Source organism: Hippocampus zosterae, chromosome 20 (assembly GCF_025434085.1).
Source record: "Hippocampus zosterae strain Florida chromosome 20, ASM2543408v3, whole genome shotgun sequence".
Classification (NCBI taxonomy): Eukaryota; Metazoa; Chordata; class Actinopteri; order Syngnathiformes; family Syngnathidae; genus Hippocampus; species Hippocampus zosterae.
In genome coordinates, this window is record NC_067470.1 from 9,891,331 (window position 1) to 9,914,376 (window position 23,046).

At 44.5% G+C, this 23,046-nt stretch overlaps 3 protein-coding genes across 5 annotated transcripts in view; 2 read left to right on the forward strand and 1 right to left on the reverse strand.

Moving 5' to 3' along the window:
* The window catches only part of rnf32 (ring finger protein 32), an 87,420-nt gene extending 78,639 nt beyond the window's left edge, over window positions 1-8,781 (forward strand). Inside the window, exons 11-12 of one of the 2 annotated variants that reach the window (XR_007960274.1) lie at window positions 708-813; window positions 8,649-8,772. The gene's annotated coding sequence lies outside the window, so the exon portion shown is untranslated. Of the gene's footprint in view, window positions 1-707; window positions 814-8,648 lie in introns of both variants that reach the window. The other variant, XM_052054126.1, reaches the window with a different exon arrangement.
* lmbr1 (limb development membrane protein 1) overlaps window positions 1-14,021 on the reverse strand; it is a 32,959-nt gene extending 18,938 nt beyond the window's left edge. For both annotated transcript variants that reach the window (XM_052054112.1, XM_052054113.1), the window contains exons 1-6: window positions 13,806-14,021; window positions 10,929-11,001; window positions 10,419-10,458; window positions 9,464-9,603; window positions 8,641-8,744; window positions 96-222 (exon numbers count right to left, since the gene is read on the reverse strand). In XM_052054112.1, the coding sequence (XP_051910072.1) occupies window positions 96-222; window positions 8,641-8,744; window positions 9,464-9,603; window positions 10,419-10,458; window positions 10,929-11,001; window positions 13,806-13,868 (547 nt within the window). In that variant the 5' untranslated portion in view covers window positions 13,869-14,021. The remainder of the gene's footprint in view (window positions 1-95; window positions 223-8,640; window positions 8,745-9,463; window positions 9,604-10,418; window positions 10,459-10,928; window positions 11,002-13,805) is intronic.
* A 57-nt stretch (window positions 14,022-14,078) lies between these two features.
* On the forward strand, window positions 14,079-21,236 carry nom1 (nucleolar protein with MIF4G domain 1). The gene is made up of 11 exons (XM_052054101.1): window positions 14,079-15,099; window positions 15,352-15,455; window positions 15,732-15,927; window positions 16,536-16,859; window positions 17,235-17,345; window positions 17,796-17,954; window positions 18,047-18,168; window positions 18,258-18,390; window positions 19,054-19,185; window positions 19,521-19,630; window positions 20,481-21,236. Exons 1-11 carry the CDS (start codon window positions 14,290-14,292, stop codon window positions 20,656-20,658), a joined length of 2,379 nt encoding a protein of 792 aa, XP_051910061.1. The 5' UTR covers window positions 14,079-14,289; the 3' UTR covers window positions 20,659-21,236.
* The last annotated feature ends 1,810 nt before the right edge of the window (window positions 21,237-23,046 follow it).

Sequence of the window (23,046 nt, forward strand, 5' to 3'; positions counted from 1 at the left end):
CAAAATGTTCTTGTGTTGGACTATTTGACTTATTCTGGTTTGTAATGTCTTAATAAAGCGAATTTGCAGTTCGGTGGCTGCGACTGTAATCGTACCGTAGAGTGACTCCATACTGGCTGCGTCGTTGTCAATAAGCGCCGACGCCACCCACACAATGCCCAGGATGAGCAGAGCCAGCAAGAAGAGCATCACAAAGGTCTCCAAAATGCGTGCCTTAATACCCTAGTGCACAAAAATAACAACCGTCAACATCTTGCCGCGGGGGTCATAAACCCTCAAATCCTACCAGGATGATTTTGTTTTTTTAAATGGGCTTTATTTTAATGGACATCTCGTTTCCTCCCATCAGGCCACACTCGCGGCACACAAACATGACATAAATGTTCCCGCCGATGCCTCCGTAAAACGGCTCTTTTATTCACATGCGGTGCGCTCTGTAAAGCGCCTCTCACGGGGCACTGGCAGAGGTGAAATTAAAAAAAAAAAAAAAAGGGGGTGACAGCGAGGGGGGTGCAAGGTCAGCTACTGTCTGCGATCAAGAGCAGGCCTCCCATCTGGGCCCGATTAGGAGCTCTTCGAGCGCCGTTGTATCCTGGCCGGCGCAGACGGCGGGCTTTCGGAGTAATTTGGGTTTTCCGGGTCACAAACTGCTGAGTGGTTAATTAAGTGCCCCCACCCCCCACCCCCCTCCCTCTACCTGTTCACAGTTTGCATTAGCCACCCCGCTGGAGAGCCACGCCGTCTAAACGCGGCAAGATAGATGGGCGCCGGCGCAGACATGTCAGCTCGGCGGGCCAGGCGCACCGTAACAAGGTGGGCGGGGCCCTCCGCCTAAATGGGCTGCACATGAGCAATTTGTTACCGGCTAAGAGGAAGAACGGCGCTGCCGTCGCTGGTCAGCATTTGCCAACAGGTACGCCAAGGGGTTCTCCCTTTGAAAGTAGCCCCCGCTAATTGTTGGCTAACCTTTTAAGAGTGTAAATGGTTTGAAGTAGTAAGTAGAGACGCGTTTTCCATTGAAATACTCTAATTCGTTCCAACCCCCCCCCCCCCAAAATTCAGACATGATTATTTTCTAAAGCATAAAAATGCATGAAAATATCGAACAAATACATGTTCTAATAAGATTAGGTTTTTTTCCTGGCGTTTTGTCAAGAACTGATCCGAGGACGTTTGCTTTCGTCGGCTTTTAACAATCCTTGGAAAATGTCCACGGCAAACATCAGCATAGTGAGAGATCGCCCGACTGGTGAACACTTTTGGGTGATTCACATTGATGCAAAACTATCGGAACGCCTCATGGCCCGAGGGGTGAATGACGAGGACGCTGCATAGACACATATCTATCTATCTTCAACATCGACGTTCGTCAAAGGAGCAGTATCTGTGCTTGGTGGTTGCGCCTTCTCGGCAGCACGCCTGTACCAGCACAGATTTTGATTGGGAGGAATGTCGGCGCCATTGACTGTCGGTGCTGGACAGACCTGGGGCGTTTGTGTTTTTTGCGCCAGTAATGGGCAGCATTTTTCACAACCCCAATTTGTTCAGTGGCTATGTCAGCGCTGTTGGACAGTTGGCGTTGGTGCGGCTGGATGCATGGCCGCTGAAGTTGAGGATGAGGAGAGAGGAGCGTTGGCGAAGAGCGCCGATGCGTATTTGGAACCGTGAGTCGCCGCTTGGAATTGAAATGGATTTCCATGGGACAGGAGAAGTGAACCAATCTCTTTTTTCGTCAATGGATGCTACAGCTTCTTGTTGACTTTGAAACTTAGCTTGTAGCCGACGCGTGCACATTTTGAGCATGACGTCTCTGATCCACTGGTTTTAAAGGACACTTTGATTCTCTCCTCTTTCATCTCAAACTGCTTCAAACAACAAAGCGTGTGACGGAAAAGTGGTTAGGACTGCACGACTGTCCGTGTTTTATGTTATGTGTTGTGTTGATTATTTTACTTTATGTTAACTGTTTTGTAAAGCCCTTTGTTACAGCTGCCGCTGTTGTGAAAGCGCTATATAAATCAGCATGTATTGTATTGTGTATTGTATTGTAACATAGAAACATACGGTAGAAGTCGCTCTTAGCCAATGGGATGCCAGGATGATGCTACGTTGATAGCCAATGGCAGAGCAGCTATCGGTATGTTGCGTTCAAGAAACTTGGAGCTGCGAGTCGCGGCCCATACTCTATTTTTAACTTTCGTATCTTGAAATTCATTTCGTAACAAGAGGCAATATTTTCCCGTTGAGGCGTTTCATAACTTTTCATATGAAGACACGTTCGTAAGTAGAGGTCCCATAGGATAGTCTGCACCAGCGACAATGAAAATCTTGATCACGTCTCAGTGAGTGTAGAATTGCCAGACCCCACGTCAAGGAACACAGGCAGGTTGTGGAGTGTCCCACTGTGGCTGAGACGGAGATTGCAGCCGCCATCTGGCACTATTTTATTGATCTAACATTTCATATCGTCAATCCACTAAAAGCGGATCCGACTCATGAGCTCCATTCGCACTCGTGAGTGCAGTGGGAGTTGACCATTTGAGCGATTGGGAGGCTCGAAGGTTAGAACCGATAGCAAATTCAAACGGCAGATGCGGAGGAAAAAAAAAAAAGAGGCCGAAGAGTCGGTCTCTAAACGCATCTCCCTCCCAGAAGAGAAGGCGGGAGAGGTGAGAGAAGAAGAGAGAGAGAGAGACGAATGCTTTCAGGGGCCGCAACTGCACTCTGAAGGAGGCGTGCGCACACCCGCGCATTCGCTCAAGCGCACCGGTCCACCTTAACAGAGCGGCACATGCCGTCCCGAAGGTGTATTCCCTTGAGATTGGCTCCCTCAATCATTTATAAGCCTCCCAGCATTAGCCATTCAGATCATTTAGGGCAAAGGCAATGCCTGTCACCTCCCTTGCTATCATCTTCTGCTTCTCGTTTATTCTCGTCGCAGAGCTTTGTTCATCCCCGGCCGGGAAGGCGAGCGAGCTTCTGTTTTAAAACGACGGTTTATAAATAGGTCCCAAGAAGACGTCGCCAATCAAAAGAACTGTCAGCTGGCAGAAGGCATGCAAGGGGAAAGGGAAAGAGAAAAAAAAAAAAAGACATGCTGAAAGTTTCTATTCTCGACGTTCTAATTGTGTAGCATTGGCTAAATATAGCCACTCTGAAATATTTACCATCCCCTGATCCTCGCCGTGACATTGAGCTGGGGGGTGGGGGACTGTTTGGCTTGTGCGCGAACCAGAACGACTTCCAAGAAATGCGTGGAGGGATCACGGCAGAAAGTAGCAACAACACAAAACACGGCATGCTGAGTTTGTCTTAATCATTGGACATGTGTGTACCCAGCAAACAAATATTTTGTGAAACGATTATTTTACCAATTTATGCCTTTGAATAATCGGATGAAATTTGACTTTGCATTATCACATTACAAAATGCGCACGTGAGGTCAAGATATTGTTGTTGTCCACTGGAGGTCGCCTTCCTCACGTTCCATACTGTAGTATCTGTGACTCGAGTGCGTGGCTTTCAAGAATGACCAGTGATTGAGAATCTGTACATTTGGCTGTTGTGTTAGCTGCCCAACTGTTAACCGATTAACAGCTAAAATTATTTGCTGGGGAAAAAAAAAACGTTGTTTTTTTTTTTAAACTGTAACTTTAGTCGCTAATACGTTCCACAAACTATCTTCCTGTTTAATCATTTTGGTTGAGGGGTCAGTCGGTGGTTAGCATGCTACGTGTTATGTGTGTGAGCATTTCTTTCGTCGTCTTTTAACTTCCAGTCTAACCACAGGGAATAATATAAAACCCATAATCACCCTTTGGTCTTTTTTAATCACCCTTTTCTCCGCCAATCGCTAGCTTGCGTTATGTTAGATTCCCGAATGCTATCATGCTAGCGTCCGAGATCATCCGACGGACCGTCTGTCTGTTGGCTGTCAGAAGCGTGTGGAGCGAGGGCCAAAAGGGTTAAGTGAGGGAGGGTGTGAGCGAGAAAGGCCCCTGCCAGATGCCCGAGGACCTTATTAGCGCATTGTTGAAGGGCCGAGGCCGCAATGACCGTGTGGGGAGACGCAAAGCAGAGAGGACGGAGAGAAGGGGACACGCCGGCCCGTAAAGCGCAGGAATGGACTTCTAAGGCCTCTTTTAATAAGACTCCTCGATAACGACGCGAGGCGCATGGAAAATGATCAGCATCACGTCGTATTGTTCAAACGCAAGCGATCGAACGCATTTAAAAAAAAAACTTGTTTATGGCCGACACAGTCTGACCGTAGCTTGTTCTGCTTCTGTGCTTCTTTTCATCAAGCTAAGAAGCACATTTCCATCAACGTCATCCTTCGGATCAATTCATCTACCAAAGCTTTCTTTCAGAATCCTAAATCTCCATTGTCGCTAAATTAGCTGTATTTACGTTGCCGCCTAGATATATCGGAGCATACTAATTCGGCGAATGTAAGCACTTTGTCCAGGCTCATTAGCCTTGTAGGAGTCGTAGCGGACTTCAGGACATGAGGTAAAAGCCATGTTATCAATGGGTCAAGTTGAAGGTTCAAAAGTTTGGATGAGTTTGGCGCCGAAAAATGCCATGAAAACCAACCACTCTTTCAAATCCGAAAAACAACCGTGAAAAGAGGCGAGACAAACTCCATACTTGAAGTTGAACTTTCTAAAGCTGGAATACCCGCATAAAGTATGCCAAATACACTTGAAAGGATGTCCCAAGTTTACAACAGGTTTTCGCTCTGGCGGCGCGACCCAAACGTGCACGCAAGTCGAAATGTCCAATTAATTCACACTAATGCAGTCATAAATGTCAGGAAATGACAGTAAATATGTGAATGAAACCCGTTTTCAATTGGGGGGTGGGGGGGTGTAAGGAGACTGGTAATTAAAAGCCTCAGGCTCTGCCCTAGTTAATGACATCTTCATGAAAAGAAAAACAACTACTGGACGGTTTAGAAAACGACGTCAATTGAGGAAGAGGGGCGAAAAAATAAAAAAGAACCTGAACCTTGTTCTTTTTTTATTTTCTTTTTTTAAATTCCCGGCTGGAGCTAATATGTTCTCATGGCAACCGACATTGTAACCGACAGCTTTAGGGAGACATTGTGACCTTAAAGGAAGGTATGTAAACACCACTTTATATTCCCGGCCGGCCCCGGCCCAAAAGAAGGCCTGGGAAAAATGTCTGCATGTGCAGGAGATTTGAAATAAATATCCCGGCCCCCATTGTGGAGGGGCAACAAAGACGAGTATCTTAGTAACACCACGCGGGGTTTGCTCGGTGAGACGTTCTCCTGCCGCCGCCCCCCCCCCCTTTGCCCTCCCCCTTCGTGTGCCCCTCCCTCCACAATAAACACACTCCTCATCATCGGCTTAGGATGAGATTGATGAGGAGTTTCTTTACCAGCCAGATGAAACCTGTTGGCCCTCCGCTGGGTCAGTCAAAGGGGTCAGACTGGTTGCAACTCGTTTCAGGATCAAACACATTTCACACACGCAGAGGGGAAGACGCGGCCACTTTTCACTGCAAGGCCTTATTTGTAACGCGGCACTTTCTCACTGCTGCACACTTTCAACTCAACAAGACGTCTCCCAATAAGACAAGAACAACCCCACAAAGGATCCCACCCTCCCAAACATTTTACATGACAGCGGAACCTCAAAAGTCAAGCTCAAATCCTTTTCTGGGATGCTGGTTCAGGAACAATTATTTCCCATCGGAAATTAATAGAAATAACGGGATGCTCGCCAAAATAAAAACACATTTGATCATCTTAAATCGAGATGGGCGACTACCGATAGTATCGAGCCGATGCACCGGCTTTATTGAAAGGTATCGAGTACTTCATGCAGGATGCCCAAACCAGCCACTGATACTTCAGGGATAAAATAAAAATTCTGACATTGTGTAAGTCCCCCTTTGCAGTTTTGTGGTCAAATCATCTGCCTCAGAAAGGCTCACTTTTCTTTTTTTTTTTTTTTTTGTCCTCGTGTTATATGAAATTTTAAGTACTTGAGGTTTCGGTACATCGTATCGGAGAGTACTCGGGAGTGAATCCGCTCCTTCTGATATCGCCCTGAAAAAAATTGATGTTGAACGTTTGCAATATGAAGCAAATCAATAATCAATATAAAAAAACTAATATTCAGCTCATTTCATGATGGATACTCCACTTTACTGAGGATCATAAATGACAAACCGTCGAGGCTAGCGCTTCAAAGCTTTCCGATGCACACGCGTGCACGGGCTTGCCGTTTTATTTCAAGGCAACGTCGCTTCAAGATATTCCACTCGTTACATCTGCAAATGAAACGCCTCATTCATTTCGTGATATAAATAGACGCGTTCGTGTGACCAGAGTGCTGTTGAAAACATCGGAAAAAGATCAGATTGCAGTGGTGGGTCTAAACGCTAGCATGCTTTAGCCTGGGTACCAGTCCATCGAAATAAATCAGTGCTATTCATTGATGTTGATAAAATTCCGATTTAAAAAATAATAATATCTGTAAAAACAAGTATCGATAAGAAGTACACCAATAAAGTTAGTCCCACAGGTTTTACTGCGGCCATAAAGCTTTGAAATCACTCTCCGGCTAAATTATATACATTAGCCCACTCTAGTTCTCAGTGGCTCAATTCCAATGTGTTATTTAAAAAAATTAAAAAATCAAGTCAAGAGCTGAACTCAAGATTGACCTCTAAAAGCCTGAACGATGCAGCTCCTCAGCAAGGATTTGAGCACCCGGCCGTAAAAAGGGGGGAGACATTTTACAGCAGCAAATAAAGCTCGGATCATAACATCAGAAGTCGGGACCCTTTAAGTCGCTCCGATTCATCCACAATTTGGACAATTTGTTACACTATTAATCACTCGGCCGCCACCGCCATCCGACAACGAGCTGAACAGTTAAAGCTGAAAAAGTTTTAAAAAGTTTGACGTTTTCCATCTTTTTGTCACGGTGGCGTCTTTTATTGCATCATCAAACGTAAGCGCGGCCACATGAAAAGGCTGGCGCGCGACATTAGACACTAAATTCATCACTTGCTTCATTTCCGCACTCACAAGGAGCACAAGCTTGAAATGCCACATTAAAAAAAAAAACGCTGCACTCGCATAGCATTGTCGCCACCTCATACTGTTAGTTAATTCGTTCTCATCGTGTTTTAATTTTTTTTTTTCATGCAGCTTCCCAACAATAGGATACATTGTGTTATTATTGTGCTGTCATAGTGTTAATATTTCATTGCATGGTGTTATGGCAGCAGTGTCAAACTTATTTTTGTCACGGGCTTGATTTTAATTACGGTTTCCCTTCGGTGGGCCGTTATGACTGAAACCGTATGAAGAAGTCAAGAATGAACGGTTTATTCGCATATTGTTTAAGCTGCTGTCATGGGGGCTTTGGTAACAAAAATTGCTTACAATATCACTCTTCCATATTACAAGATGAGAATTTGAAATGTTGGGACAGTTTTAGCACAAGCATCATGAAAGTTGACCTGTTTGATTTGCTTTCGCGGACCATATAAAATGATGTGGCGGGCCAGATCTGGCCCCCAGGCCTTGGGTTTGACACGTGGTGTTATAGTTTCGCAGCATAATTTATTGCTAATATTTAATGCATTCTCATAATGAGTCATTTTTTGTTTGTTGTTTTTTTTTGTGACAGCATTTGCAGTTGGTCTGTCAACCGGGTTGTTAGCATTATTGGGATAAAGAGATACATGTGTGTGTTTGACACTTATTTTGCGTCAGCTGCACGAATGATCGGCTTTCATCGGCCAAGTGTGGCCTCCGTCCGGTCTGAGCTTAGCAGGCACGCGAGACATACCTGCACGTGCAGCCAAACATTGAACAGAGCCCGGCCGACCTGCCGGCACAGAGCTGGTCTTTAAGCATGTTGAAGCGGTAGCGAGAACCCAGAATCAAAAGGCAACGAGGGCCGGGCCCGCCCATTGCTTCCCATGCTGACCAAATTCCACCAAAACAAATTAGGAACACAAAAAAAAAAAAGAGAGAGCTGGCCTTGGAGCTACAGTACAGGGCGATTTTTATGTGCTTTTTGCCAGGAAGGACATAAACCAGGAGCGTTTCAAACTGTGCCACAGGATAGAGGCGTATTAAAAGTAAATCTTTCCTCCCTCCATTTTGCAAGCTTCTATTGTGCTGTCATGTTGCTGCCACTTTATGGATTCTTGGAACACGAGCCCCCCCAGTCGCTCACCCTCTCCCTTTTTTTTCCTCCGAGGGTGGGGTGTAATCAATTAAACTAGGAAGTTCGCCGAGCCTTACAACTCGATTATTAGCCTGTCCTTTTGAAGTTTTATTTTAGGAGGTTGTTGGGGGGGGGGGTCTTTGGGGGTGGCGGGCAACAAGGCATCAGGCTTTAAATCAGTGGGGCCGATGCAGCCGCGTTGAAGCGTTTGCAGCCGACGCGGCCTTATTGTGAGGCCTTGTCAGGATGTGGTGCGGGGCGAAGTCCAGATTCCCACTTTCATGGTTAATGAGCTTTCGGTCAGCGGCCTGAGTCAGCGAGAGGACACGCAATGAAGCACCTGCTGCTGCTAACCCCCCCACCACACCCCTACCACTTAGATGCAGAAATACCGAAACAGTAAAAAGCGTCTTATTTCTACCTTTTTAGATCCGGCGAAGCCCTCCGACTCCAGGAAGAAATAGGCGAAGGGCATCAGGACAAAAAGGCAAAGGTTGGAAAAGAGGGAGACCAGATTCCACAGACCTGGAGAAAGTAAAGTACAGCATTGGGCAGATTGATGGCCAATCAACCAACTCATTAGCATATATTGATTCTCTTTATGCCAGCGATTTATAGTGACACGCAGGACAATTCAATACTCTTCCACCGGTCCATTGTAAAATTCAATGCTCACAAACTCGTTGGGATTGTCGAGTGAAATGTCAGGAGGTGAATTTAGTTTGACCTTTGAACTTGGAAAGTCCAACTGTTCAAGTGACTCAGTAATTCTTGCACAACCTGCCGTTTTCAAACAAGGGGCTGAACGAGGGGGAAAAAATGACTACTGGTACTTGACGAATGCATTTCCAAGGGTATTGTGACTCTTGATCAAACTGAACTGGGAAATGTGTTGGTCAACTCATGAATCAAACACCAGTTGGGAATTTTGCTCTTCAGCTCCTTGTTGAAAACAGCTAGTTGTGCAAGAAGTATTGAAATCTTCAAATTAAGTTCCCCTTTAATTGTTAGAAATCATTCGAAAATGTCACCCAATACCCCCAACTTTTTGTGTGGAGTACCCCTCGGCTCAATAAAGGCGAAAACATTTGAGTCAAGCTGGCAGGCAGACTTGGGGATGCAGCCGCGGTGTAGCTATTTGATGGACTCTCCCGCCCCCTGGTGGCCATTATTGCCCATAGCAGCTTGTCGATGCCGCATTATATCGCGACTAAAATGTGTCTGGAAAAATGATGTGGACTGACCGTGGATGAGGGAGCCATTGAGCCACTGGATGTAGTAGTTCTTGGGGAAGGACAGCAAAATCTCATTGCTGATGATGGAGAACGGTAGCAGGAAGACGGCGCCACCCGACACGGCGAGCGTGAACGTGCACAGGTACAATCTGCAAGTGCGGGTGGAGGGCAAAGTTGTTCTGGTGTTTTGAACATAGAATGTGTCATTCTCTTTGTTTTAGGTTTAGTTTGACGGTGAACTTGAATTAGCTTGAAGCCTTTTGCGGGGTCGGGGGCCTGCTCACGATTTGCAAAACTGAGTTGAGTTGCATTCAGGAGCTAGAGTTTCAGTCTCGCAACTTTATTCTGGTAATTTTTCATATTATGATTTTCTCCTAATATCACCTTATTTTAGTCAGCGTTTGACCTTACTGTCTGAATTTTGATTTTAAATGAAAAAAAATTTAAGTGTATTTCTAGCCATTTTCATATACTTCTCAAATAATTACCTGCTGGTATTTTTTTATTGTCATATGACTTAATTTTTGTCAAAACAAATTTTCTCATAATAGGACTTTTTGTAGACGTTGACTTCATTTCAGTTTTTACGTTTCCTGGAATATTACTTTTCCACACAATGACAACACTCTCAACCTTTGACATTATTTTGCTATTTGACTTTATCGTTGAGTGGATTTTTTTCCATCATATTATGACCTTATTCTCATGGGGGTGGAGAACATTCCTTCATATCCTTTTCATTCCTGTTTCAGCAGGTAATGAATGCAGCGCTTGACTTTATGTTCTGTATACGCTGGTAGGCTCTCATGTTTTGTTTTGCATCCTTGTGGAACTATAGCGTTGGATGTAATCTTTTAAGAGGCGGACTGCAGCACACCCTTCTGCTTAAAATGTCCTTTTTCCTCCATTTGGATCATGTTTTATATCGGGGGTGCGCACAACGGAAGCACCGTGTTGGACTCACGATATTCTGTTGACAACAGCATCTTCGTCCTCATGGTCATCTAGAAAAGTAGAAAAGTCATTTGGAGATGATCGAAAACAACCGGGCTGAATTTGTATCGTTTTGACCTCTTTGCAATAAAGTCAGCAGCGGCCCATTTATTACATATCTGTAAAAGATTATCCTGACTGATTATTCTGTGGTGTAGGGTGTGTTGGGTCTTTTTTTGGTTAAAAAGACCAAACAACCTTTGTATTCTTTGTGCCTTAGGGAAGTATGGATTCCCTGCAGTGCCGCGCTGCCCCATGCAGGTCAGTCTTGGTATTTTGATAAAGACTCTGGCTTGTCAGTGGACTGGAGATAATAGTTATGTGTGTGTGATCTACTCTGTTGCTCACCTCAAGTACACCACACACAATGGGAAAGTTAAGAACACATTCAATAATTTTTGGGGGTCAAAATTAAAGGTCAGGACTTCTGTAACCTGCCTGAGGTGTCTCCCGGACACCAGATTTTCAAAGACGCACTTACCCGTCTTCCTCCTGTATCGGGTGACAATGAAGTAGGAGACAATGTAGAGCACGGCAAATAGGAGGAAACATATCTGAAACGGCAATATGAATGTTGTTAGTGGTAGCCATTTGGGAACACATGGGTAGAAACCAAAACACTTTTCACATGGGCGGCCCGGTGGTCGACTGGTTAGCGCGTTTGTCTCACAGTGCAGAGGTGCAGGGTTCGATTCTGGCTCTGGCCTTCCTGTGAAGAGTTTGCATTTTCTCTCCGTGCATGCGTGGGTTTTCTCCGGGTACTCCGGTTTCCTCCCACATTCCAAAAACATGCGTGGCAGGTTGATTGAACACTCTAAACCAGAGGTGGGCAAACTACGGCCCGCGGGCCGGATCTGGCCCGTTGGTCTTTTTAATAGGGCCCGCCGAAGGTTGGTCCACCATTAAGGTTCGATGTGAATGATTGCATTCATTTCAATTGGACTTGTAATGACAGGCATTTCACTGCCAGGTGGCGGATTGACTTGAAGTTGCAGAACACAGGGAGCGGGGAGGGGATCTTTTCGACCACCTAGGACCTCTGTATCGCTCTACTTCTACTGGTCTGATCACGACCCATCTGCAGCAATGCACAGGCTAAAATAGGTCATCAACAACACTGTTGTCATTTAAAAAGTATATTAATACAGTACTTTCATGCTTTTGTTCTGTTGATGTTTGATATGGACTGTCAACAAATGCATTTTTTTTAATGTACCAGAGCTCGTGCTGACTTGGCCCTTCTATCAAATTTTAAAAGTCAATGCGGCCCCCGAGCCAAAAAGTTTGCCCACCCATGCTCTAAACTGTCCCTAGGTGTGAGTGTGACCGCGGATGGTTGTTCATCTTTGTGTGCCCTGCGATTGGCTGGCAACCGGTTGCGGGTGTACCCCGCCTACTGCTCAAAGATGGCTGGGATAGGCTCCAGCACGCCCTTGTGTGGATAAGCAAATCAGAAAATGGATGGGTGGACTTCACAACACTTTGAGTCTTGAAAAAGTATAAACAAGCTATCACTTTCAAATCATGTGCTCATGTGTCCTCAAAAGGGAGCAAGGGGCTTTATTTACAACCTGATAAGATGTCCAGTGTAGTAACCACTGTCCCTCGAAGGGTTAAAAAATGGCTATTATATATTCCTATAGCTCAGAAAAAAACCCCAGCATGTTTTTATGACATATAATTAGGCCAATGCATTTCACAGATGCTTCACAGACTCACAAGGTGTTTGTCGCGTCTAAATAAGATCTCGTTCCACATTCACCCCCCCCCCCCCTCCTGTGACGGCAAGCGGGACGCCACTAATAGAAAATTTAAGCTCTTGGCAGTGTCACAACATGACTCAGCCTACCGCGATGACGCCCAAACATACGACACAGGATCAGGTGCGCAGGGCTGATAAAGCAACAAACAAAACAAAAAAATCGATATAAATAACGACAGCACTCTGTGAGGAGATAACGCGAACACCACTTCTCTGAAAGACACTCGCAGGCCAGGACAGGATGCAGTCGAATCACAATACACGCGATACAAGAGCTGTGTCCTTGGATGGTCAACACATCCAGACATTATTTCACACCTTCATTGGACAGGGAGTCAAAAGAGTGGTGTGGATGTGCAATTTCACCTGTAGCTTTTTATTTATTTTATATAATATTTTTTATAACCCAGTGAGGGCGGGGTACTTTCACAAGGCAGCCTTGTGAACTTTCACTCAAGCGAGACTTGTGCCATGATGGCTATCTGATTTTTTTTTAATCGAGCATTGGATAAAAAATAGATTTTGTATTGTTGAGGTGCAGATATTATTTTTGTCCAACAGCAGTCACCATCCTCGCGTTCTAATATAGTATCTGTGACTTAAACGCATGTATAGTGGGTATACATGGGACAGGAGATGAGAGCCAATCTCTTTTACGTTAATGGACGCTACAGCTTGTTGTTGCTTTCAAACTTAGCTTGTAGCGGACGTGTGCACATTTTCAGCTTGATGTCTTTCCACTGGTGAAAAGGACACTTTGATTCGCTCCTCTTTCATCGATAACTGCTTCAAACAACAAAGTGTATGTTGGAAAAGTGGTTAAAATTGCACGGCTGTCTGTGTCTTAAGTGTTGTGTTGTATTATTTTGTCATTTTATTGTTAACTGTTGTTTTGATGGCTGCCCGGGCACCCGCAGAAGCTCCTTTTGTCTGGTTGAGCGGGAGGAAATTTCATCTGTGCTGTATGTTGCACATACAGCGCATTTGACAATAAAGTTGCACTGGACTAGACTTGATTGCAGCTTGGTCATCCTGTAAGGAAAATTCTCCCATCTATGGCCCCTTCTTAAGTTTTTTTTTTCCTCCGATTATTGGCTGTAATCCAATTTCATGGTATCTGCGACAACATGGACACATGCAATGGAGAAACTACAAAACTGAAGGTTGCATATCTTACTGTCATGTTTCCCAATTCCTGGAAATAGACGTACCGTTCATAGAATTGCTGTCATTCCTAAATGATCAATACCTTCGTTTTTGGGTGAACCCCTTTGTGCTATGTTATGTTACAACACCTTTACAAATTGTTGTCTCTGTTGTTCTTTGCGTAACAAACCACTCCCTGTCATAACAGGAACGGGTTTCTCAATTAGGTTGTGTGTGCCTGCTTTAATGTTAAGCGTCACCTCCCACCAAAAGAACAACATGTAGTGAGATCCCCTATCTGTGTGATCGCGTTGAATAAGTTCTTGTGAAATGAACGCCGGTCTATTTGACAGCTCGAGCTATTTAGCATCAGCCAAGTGTTTATGTTACAATTTATTTTAGAGGAAGTCGTTCGCCGCCTCAAACCCGCTGACTTGCTTCCGTACTCACAATGTACTCCCGAACTTGGCTGTGGAAATTCTGCTCCCTGATAGTAACATCGTCTGCTTCCATTCTTCATATTGCAAATCCAGACTCCACTACATAGTAGCTCAAGGTGCGCCCTGTTCCTTCCTCCTAGCCGGATCGTGTCTGGTTAAAAAGACGCTCGACGTCGGAGGAGTAGAAAGCCCGCTTCGAGGTGAGGGGAGAAAAAAACCGATTCCAAAATATTCTACGTCATCATCAGGCGCCCACCGCGGTGGTGACACCGGAAGCACAATGACACGTCATCCGGGTCACATCCGTATACAACCATGGCGCCACATGCGTACGGATTCTCTTTTTCATAATGAGCATATTGTTGTTAATCTTTTTATTTTCGCCTTCCTAATATTTGACAGAAAGCTGATTGGTTACAAGCATATGTTCCGTTTTTTAAACGTGGTATTTTGAGCAAGTTTAGTGAGTCGAATGTAAACTGTGCGCTGCTGCTATGAAAGGGAAACGGAAGGGAAAGCAGAAGGGCAACGCCGTGTTGCAGAAGTACATGGTGGCGGTGGGCGAGTTTGTCAAGAACAAAAGTGGCGCCGATGAAGCAGAGGATGACGCCGGTTTGAGGTCGGTCAAAAGGAAAAGCAGAAAGGAACTCCGCAAGGAGAAGCGAAAACTGAAGAAAATCCGAATGAAAAGTCACTACGAAGGTAAAAAGAAAAATCTGCCCAGCGGTGATGGTGAACAGGCTGTAATACCTCAAAAACAGAAGGCAACAGGTGGCAACAAAAAGGACGAGGTCAAAAAAGTGCCAAAAACTATTACAAAGAAACAAGAAAAGCCCAAAGCGGCACCCACGAAAACCAACAGGTATCAAGAGTCGAGGAAGAAGGCGCTTTTAGAGGCCAATGAACAAGAGGACCGAGAAATAAAGAAACTAGAGCGCTACTTGAAATTAAACAAGAGGAAAAACAAGAAAAGCATACCTCAGTCATTTGTGGCTGATGGACTGGACTATATCCTGGGTGCTCTTGACACCGGCACTTTGACCGCAGGAATGTACGACAGCGATGACAACATGGACCTCGCCAAGGACAACTTTAAACAGCTGGATGTGGACGACTTAGAGGAGGACGAAATGGCCCTCGCAAGTGATGGTGAAGATTTAACTGATGATGAGGGTGAAGGAGTGGAGGAGGAGGATGAAGTACCAAGTGAAGATGATGAGTCGATGGATGCCGAACTGGAGGACGAGAATGTCATTAATGAGAATGAGGAAAGCGAAGAAGTTGCAGAGCACATTCCCACCCATGTGAGTTCGCAATTGTTACTGTCCATTGTATTTTGTGGGGGTTTATTTAGTTTTTTCGTGCTGTGGTTAATCTTTGCGTGTGTGCGGTAGCTTTTTGCTCCTCCGCAACCCCCACACTTGTTAGACCCTTCCAGAGTTGCCGTCAGGTTGGAGAGGTTGTAACAACAGTACATGTTCAATTCTCATCACATCACAACTCATCCATGTCATGTATTGAAGACTCATTTTAAATACTTAATTTCTGTTCTTTAGGCGGCGGGCAAGTATGTGCCTCCTCACATGCGCGATGCTGGTGGCGAACAACGCAAAGCTGAGTTGGAGAAACTGAAGAAGAATGTGAAGGGCCTCATTAACAGGTAACAAGTGATTATTTACTAATGCAAATCGAGTGCTAGAGTCAGGAATATCTGCACTTCTGTCCTTTTCCTTCAATTTCAGTCCACTGTGGGTGAATATCCCCAGTCTTTGGCAGTGCCTAACGAAGAGAACAAAATATTTTGCATCGCCTTTCTATGTAGTGCAGTGAACCCCTGCTATTTGCAGGGGATAGGGACTGTGCCTTGCCACAAATGGCGCGAATCTGCAACTTTATACCAAAACCCGACAGTGCTTTGTAAATTTTCTTTATCCAGGCTGAGCGAGCCCAACATGTCGTCCATCGGCGGCCAGCTGGAGGCTCTCTACATGAGCCGCAGCAGAAAGGACATGAACGAGACCCTGACAGAGGTGCTACTGGCCGCCTGCATCACGCCGGCACTGATGCCCAACCGGCTGCTGATGGAGCACGTCCTCCTGGTCAGCATCCTCCATCATACCGTGGGCTTGGAGGTAATGATAAAACATTCTCATTGTCCTGTGATTGTTTAATTCCACAGTGGATGGATGGGCAGGCATTCCAAAGACAAAATTATTTATACAATAACATCCGAACTGGTTTGCTCCTTAACATATCCTTTTTAAAAGTGGCGGACACTCAGCTGAAATCTTTTTCGGCTGAATATAACGTCATGGAGGTTTTCCAGTTAGGTTTTAAGATGAGACGTAGTTTTTAATGACAACCTTTTGGCTAATCACACTGGGGACTCTCATATGGTGTTCCACAGGGTTCATTTTTGGGGGCCCTGCTTTTTTCATAGTATTTGCTGCCCCGTGCTTCATTCTGAAAAAAAAAAACGTGATATTTCCTGTGACTGCTTTGCAAAGTCAGCCAGATCCTTGTCACACAAAACCCTGGGTGGGACTAAACTACTTGAACTTCAGTGAGAAGAAAACAGACGTTGTTGTGTTTGGTCCAAGTGGCCCTTGTACATCTGACCCTGTTGACTTGGGGGTCCTCCTGACATCTTTTTAAAGTGGACAGTGATTTTAAATTGGACCGACAAATTGGTGGTGTTGTTAAATCTAGCTTTTTGTTGAGTGAAGTTTTCCCATTCCAGGTAGGAGCCCATTTCCTGGAGACAGTCGTGCGACTTTTCGACGACACATACAAGCACCCGGGCGAGGACAAAGAGTGCGACAACCTGGTTGCCGTCGTGGCGCACCTCTACAACTTCCAGGTGGTGCACTCGCTGCTCATCTTCGACATCCTGCGGCGCCTCTTGGCCGTCTTTGGAGAGAAGGACATTGAGCTGTTGCTGTTCGTGCTGCGTAACGTCGGCTTCTCGCTGCGGAAGGATGACCCCCTAGCCCTCAAGGAGCTCATCGCTGAAGCCCAGCGCAAGGCGGCCGAAGTCGGGAAGAAATTCCAGGACCAAACCAGAGTAGGTAGTGAATAACTAAAGCCAAATCTGTTTCCTCAAACATTGACTGTTCCCCCATCAGAAGCCCAATTAGTCTCTGGTCACATTATCAATTTAAACACGAATATTTTGTATTTTTTTCTGGTAAGTCATATTAACAGAGGATCCCCCACCCCCCCCAAAAAAAAACAACAACCTGTAATAACTAATCAGCTTACGGGAACTGCTATAGTTTTTAGAGAGAATAAAACAGTATTTTCTTCTGACGCCCCCAAAAATTATATTTTCATAAAAGTTGAAGTTGGGGAGGAGCCACTATTCGTGGAAACGAAGCAACTACCATTTATGCCCTTTAACTGCACTTCCAACACAATGCTAATCACGTAACATTTGTAGGTCCGTTTCATGTTGGAAACCATGCTGGCATTGAAGAACAACGACATGCGCAAGATTCCGGGCTACGATCCAGAGCCTGTGGAGAAGCTCAAGAAACTGCAGAGAAGTTTGGTGGGTGACTTTAAAATTGTCGGTTCTCAATTTTTTATTTTAATTTTTTTACTCCAACGACCACCGAAAAAATATGTATTTCTTCAACGACCACAATTATGGCATGTAATAGCTAATATTATTGTAAGCCACTTTGTGTGCTTCGAACTGTACTGTAAAAGTAGTTATTTAATTCAACTGTACTTCTGAAAATTTGATTACAAATTTTGCCGAAATGTTTAAAAAGAAACACGAAAAAAGCTTGCAGGCAAGGTAACAAAAAGCGTTTTCAGTTTTAGATTTTTATGGTAGTTTACAAATTGGCCACCAGGTGGCCCCAAAGAATTGCCTTTAAATGCTGCCAGTAAAGTGGCGTGCTGATCGATGCAGTCAGTGACAAAATCCATCTTTTGGCTCTTCTTCATCCTTTTGAATAGGATTCCTTTTAAGTTCGAAATGTTTTCGATACAGATCCAGCGCAACGCCGCAGGAAGTGACATGAAACTGCGGGTGTCTCTGGACAACCTTCTGTCGGCCGACCAGGTGGGCCGCTGGTGGATCGTCGGCTCGTCGTGGAGCGGCGCACCCATGATCAGCGAGCAAGAGCATAAAAGCGTTGGCGAAGGGCAGGTGAGTGAAACACTGATTGTTCTGACCAAAAAAAAAAAAGGTCAAAAACATGTTAAGCCCAGTAAAATCCCCCATCCACGCTTTGTGTTCAGTTCACCGCCAAAGTCCTGGAACTGGCTCGAAAGCAGCGGATGAACACGGAGGTCCGAAGGAACATCTTCTGCGTGCTCATGACCAGCGAGGACTACTTGGATGCCTTTGACAAGCTGCTGAGGTACGTTGTCCTTCATTTGAAGGTGGTGGAGGTGGAGCGGGGCTTGTGACATTGAATTGTGACCACAAAACCTCATTGCTGGCGTAAAGGATGGGGCTGAAAGACAAACAGGAGCGTGAGATTGTCCACGTGCTGATGGACTGCTGCCTGCAGGAAAAAACCTTCAACGGCTTCTACGCCGTGCTGGGAGAGAAATTCTGCGCTCACGACCGCCACTTCCAGGTAGCCATGACACTCTCTCTCTTCAAACTCTAAAACCTCACAAGGTAACCAAATCAAAGTCCGAAGTCCAACCTTTTGCCTTTCCAAAGACATTTTGTCACTGAGTTTAATTACTTAGTCTTTGAGTATGCGCCGATACCAAGTACCGATACCGCTCATACTTTTGACACAGCAACCCCCAATTTTTTTTTGTCATTTTGCTCGCGAAGTCCTTCCCCCGTAATTACAGTTGTAAAAATTATCAAAACAATTCTGTCATCCATCTACAATGATCACTCTGAGGAAATTGCCCCCACCCAATGTAAAGAGCCATTGATGTCATCTCGAAAACAAACCAATCCAAGCCGCGGTCCACTGATCCTAATCACCTGATTGAGTGCTAATAAGTCTGCTTGCTAATGACTAACTTCCTCCCACGTACCTCCTCTTCCGACCTGCGTGACCTCCGTGGCGGGATCTCCTCACACCTTCTCGCCCCGTGTTATGAGCAAACCACTCAAACTCCGACCACCAACAACAACGCTTCCTCCTTGGCCCGACTGCATCGGCCACGACAACTCTTTGTCCCTCTCAAAGAGGGAACGTTTGCTTTTCACGCGTGAGCTCGTTAAGTTTCCTCTCATTGGTTTTGACACTTTTTTTTTTCTGTTTCCATTTTCACAGATGACCTTCCAGTTCAGCCTGTGGGATAAATTCCGGGAGCTTTCCAACCTTCCCTCCAGGACTTTTAACAATTTGATCCAGCTCGTGACCCGCTTCCTCCAGAACAAGTGCTTCTCGCTCTCGCTGCTCAAAGTAAGCAAGCACATTCCGGACTGGAGGGGAATTCTTGTTTTGCTTTGCGAGCTAATGAATAATCTAAAAAAAAAATCTCAAGAAGAAAAAAAAATCATGTTTCTTTAACCGTTAGTTGGTTGATGATGCAAATAAGAAGCTTCGTAGAGGGGAGGCACTCAGGTAAAAAAAAAAAATTTGGGACAGATCTGGCTATGCTACTTTACCTCCACTTTCAATATTCTGCGTGGCTATTGGTCGGTCAGGCCTTGGTGGAGGTCTTCGCTCTGCCGGGTGCCATTTTCGTTCCGTTTTCTTTCTGGACATTCACACAGGTGGTTCTTTTGGTGTTCTAGGTCATCGAGTTCGGAGAGCTCGACAAGGCCAAGGTGCGCTTTCTACGCCAAGTCTTGACTCGACTGCTCACAGACACAGAGCCCGAGGATGTCATCGGCATTTTTTCAAGGTGAGCAACACAACCCCGCACCCCCCCACACCCCTATATTAGAGGAAACAAAACGGGTAGAACAGGTGTCACCAACATTTTTGAGGGTGAGAGCAACTTCATGTGTACCGATTGTGTGAAGGGCTACCAAATTGATACACGTCTGAAATAACATATTTGTCCAAAATACCTTCAATAATATGAGGATGTGTTATTTTTAATACTTGATGATTTAAATTGTCAGACTTTGATCATGTTTCGAAATGTCTCACAGTACTGCCAATGTTTGCATTTTTAAATCATAATTTCTACTAGCAAATCACAATGTCCAGGCACTGGCGGGCTACTCAAGTGGTCTTCACGGGCTACCTGGTGCCCGCGGGCACCATGTTGGTGACCACTGGGGTAGAACAACTGGCGTGAGCGCTGGAGTTATTTGGTGCCTCGCTAACCAAAACAACAGCACCTATTAAAGTAAAAAGACAGGCAGAGTCTCATGTGTTATAAAAAATGTTCCCTGCTTAGTATTCAAAAACTATATTTGTGAACACGCAATATTGAATACAAATGTTGGAGACATTTTTTTTAGAAATATTCCAAATTGGACCCAATTTGGAAGTAGAAATATATACAATGCATCATCTTTATTTGTACAACACTTTCACAACAACCGCAGCTGTAACAAAGCGAAAGGTTTAACATAGATTAACAATCATGTCGAAGTTCGCGTCCTCCCGCATTTCACTCAAGCTGCACCGTCAAGATAGTTTTGCTTTTACCCGGACGCTTGTTTTTTATTTATTTAATTTTTTTGTATGCCATCGACCACCCACCGTCCTTCCTCCCCTTCAATTTGTTGCCCACCTGCCAGGATTTCTGGAATTCCCCAGCTGCGAATGCTGCGCGAGGGCCTGAAGCTTTTCATCAGCCACTTCCTGCTTAAGAGCGCCGTGCCGCAGGACGCCGTGCCGCAGGACGCCGTGCTAACGGAGCGCGCTCGCATCGCCACCCAGGCCATGGAGGCCAAAGAGGCCAAAGTCAAACTGTAACCCCATCCCCCCCCTTCAAAAGAAGGAATATGATTTTTTAAAAAAATTAAATCCATCCACAATAACTTTTCTGTAGCGCTCGTCATCATCGGGGTTGCGGGCGACGACTTCATATGTGCGAATGGAAACGTCAATTTTATTTGTATGCGTCATGCATTTCGCTGTAGCTCCCGAAAGCTTTTCGGTGTGGTGTGAACAAGCAATGAGGTGTATACAGTGGGATCAATGGGCTCACTGTGTGCGCTCCACACCCTGACCTTTGCGTGCCACTTTGTAGCCAGCAGCCTTTACCTGCCCCGTCGGGTCTGACCCCAGTCTGAACTCTTGAGCTGTCGCCGCGAAAGCAAACACGGCGAGAAGATAACGCAGGTGCTTCGCTCGAACAGCCTGTGACTAAACGATTGAATTGACTACAGTGGTAAGAGTGACGGCGAAGGCTTTTGTATTTCCTGTGGATGGCTAAAAATACCCCCAAATGGTTTCATGTTTGTCATTTTTGCCAAATTATTTTGTTTAATGAATGTGAAATGAGCCCTAAAATGAGATTTTCGGGCTGACATAAAAGTCTATACACCCCTGTTCACATGCCTGTGGATTTTTTTTTTTTGGGGGGGGGGTATAACATAGGAGATAAAGCCAAATACTCTTTAACACCGGTGTCAAACTTAAGGCCCGGGGCCAGATCTGGCCCCCAGGTCAATTTATGTGGCCAGTGAAAGCAAATCACGTGTCAACTAGCTAAGATCTGTCCCAAAATGTCATATTGTCACGTGTAATAAATAACATTGAGATTTTGCAATTATTTTGTTACCTTCTTTACCCTCACTTGAACAATAATTTAAAAAAATGTAATCGACTGATTTCAAAACTAGCAACCAATTAATGTTTGGTGTACAAGTAATAATTTTGTGGTTTCACTGTCACAACGGCCCCTCCGTGGGAAGATGTAACTCCAAATTGGTCCGCGACTAAAATGAGTTTGACACCCCTCCACCATTCCATTCATGATTTTCTTCGAATCAAGCTTCAGTGCAATATTCACACCACAGTAATATTTTGCAGTGGGACAGCATATTACATCATATCATCAAAAAAAAGCATGATGTTCAGACACCAAAAAAAAGGCTTATGTACCTATATAAATGTGTTATTATCCCTTTCATGCACCCTGTAACCTGATAACTCCACTCGAGTGGCCGCTGTCCTTGAAAGGTGCAAGTGGATTACTGTCAGTTAAGTCCTCCTTTCTTTTACATTTTTAAAAAATATTTATATTATGAAATATTTTCACTTTTGCACTCCTGTATGTGAATTGTACAGAGAAATGGAAGTTCACCATTGCTTCAAACGAAGACTAAAAGCAGAGCAAACATTCCACGCAATTCACATTCTGGAATCAATTGAATGAATCCCTTTTTGCAAAATTTGACCAAATTTGGTATTTAAAGAATTGAATCTTGCTTTTTGTTAAGTCACTGTGAATCAAGCTGATTTTTTGTAAATGTTTTTAAAAGCAGATCTGTTTTGGTATTTTGAGATGCCTATATATATCTACAGTATATCACATTTAGAAATTATTTTCCAAAATCAACATTTATTTTATTTATATTTATTTTGATATTTTATCCTTTTTTTGCGGGGGGGGGTTTGGACGGGTTCTCAAAATTAACCCAATTAGAATCGGCTTTTTGGCTTCAATAGAATTTTTTTTTTTTGTAACAGTGTTGTCTCAATGCGAGTCCATTGGTGGTGTGGCGTGAAATGTTTCTTCTTCCTGCTGTTTGCTCACGCGGCACGTTTGCACACATCCGACAGCGCCATTAACAGTCATTCCCATGACCCCGGGCCGTCAAAGCACAAGGCTGCATGTGTCCTGCGCCATAAATCAAACTCTCACTACAATTCAAACCCACGTACATTTAGTTCACACACAATTTAGGAAAAAAAAACACAATATTTATTTGATGCTATTTCACACTGAGAGACCACAATTCAGCATGCATTATTTTCCTTCTATAAATACAGTTTAGAAAAATAAACACAACCTTTTTTATTTTTACTCCGTTTCCCATGATGTATTCATATTGTGATATATCGGATCAAAATATCAGGATTGCCGGCCCTAATAGAGGCCATGCAGTCCGGTGCGTAAAATTTGACGTACAGTATTCGTGAACACGCGATTGTTTCCCTATTTTAAATGAAAATGTTTATCGAGGTATCTGGAAGTGAAAATGCGCCGTTTTGCATCGATACTCGGAGCGGGACGAAGCATTGGAATTATATCTTTTATTTTATTTTTTGTTCTTTTTTTCCCCCAACAATAAGTACAAAACAAAAACAGACGTACTGTATGCTCAATTTTTTGGCACTTAAGTTACATACGGA

Excerpts from the sequence above, each read along its gene's own strand:
- nom1 (XM_052054101.1), top strand. The coding sequence starts at position 14,290 with ATGAAAGGGAAACGGAAGGGAAAGCAGAAGGGCAACGCCGTGTTGCAG. Across the intron at positions 15,928-16,535 it reads ATCATACCGTGGGCTTGGAG|GTAGGAGCCCATTTCCTGGA; the intron begins GTAATGATAAAA and ends TTCCCATTCCAG. Across the intron at positions 18,391-19,053 it reads CTCACGACCGCCACTTCCAG|ATGACCTTCCAGTTCAGCCT; the intron begins GTAGCCATGACA and ends CCATTTTCACAG.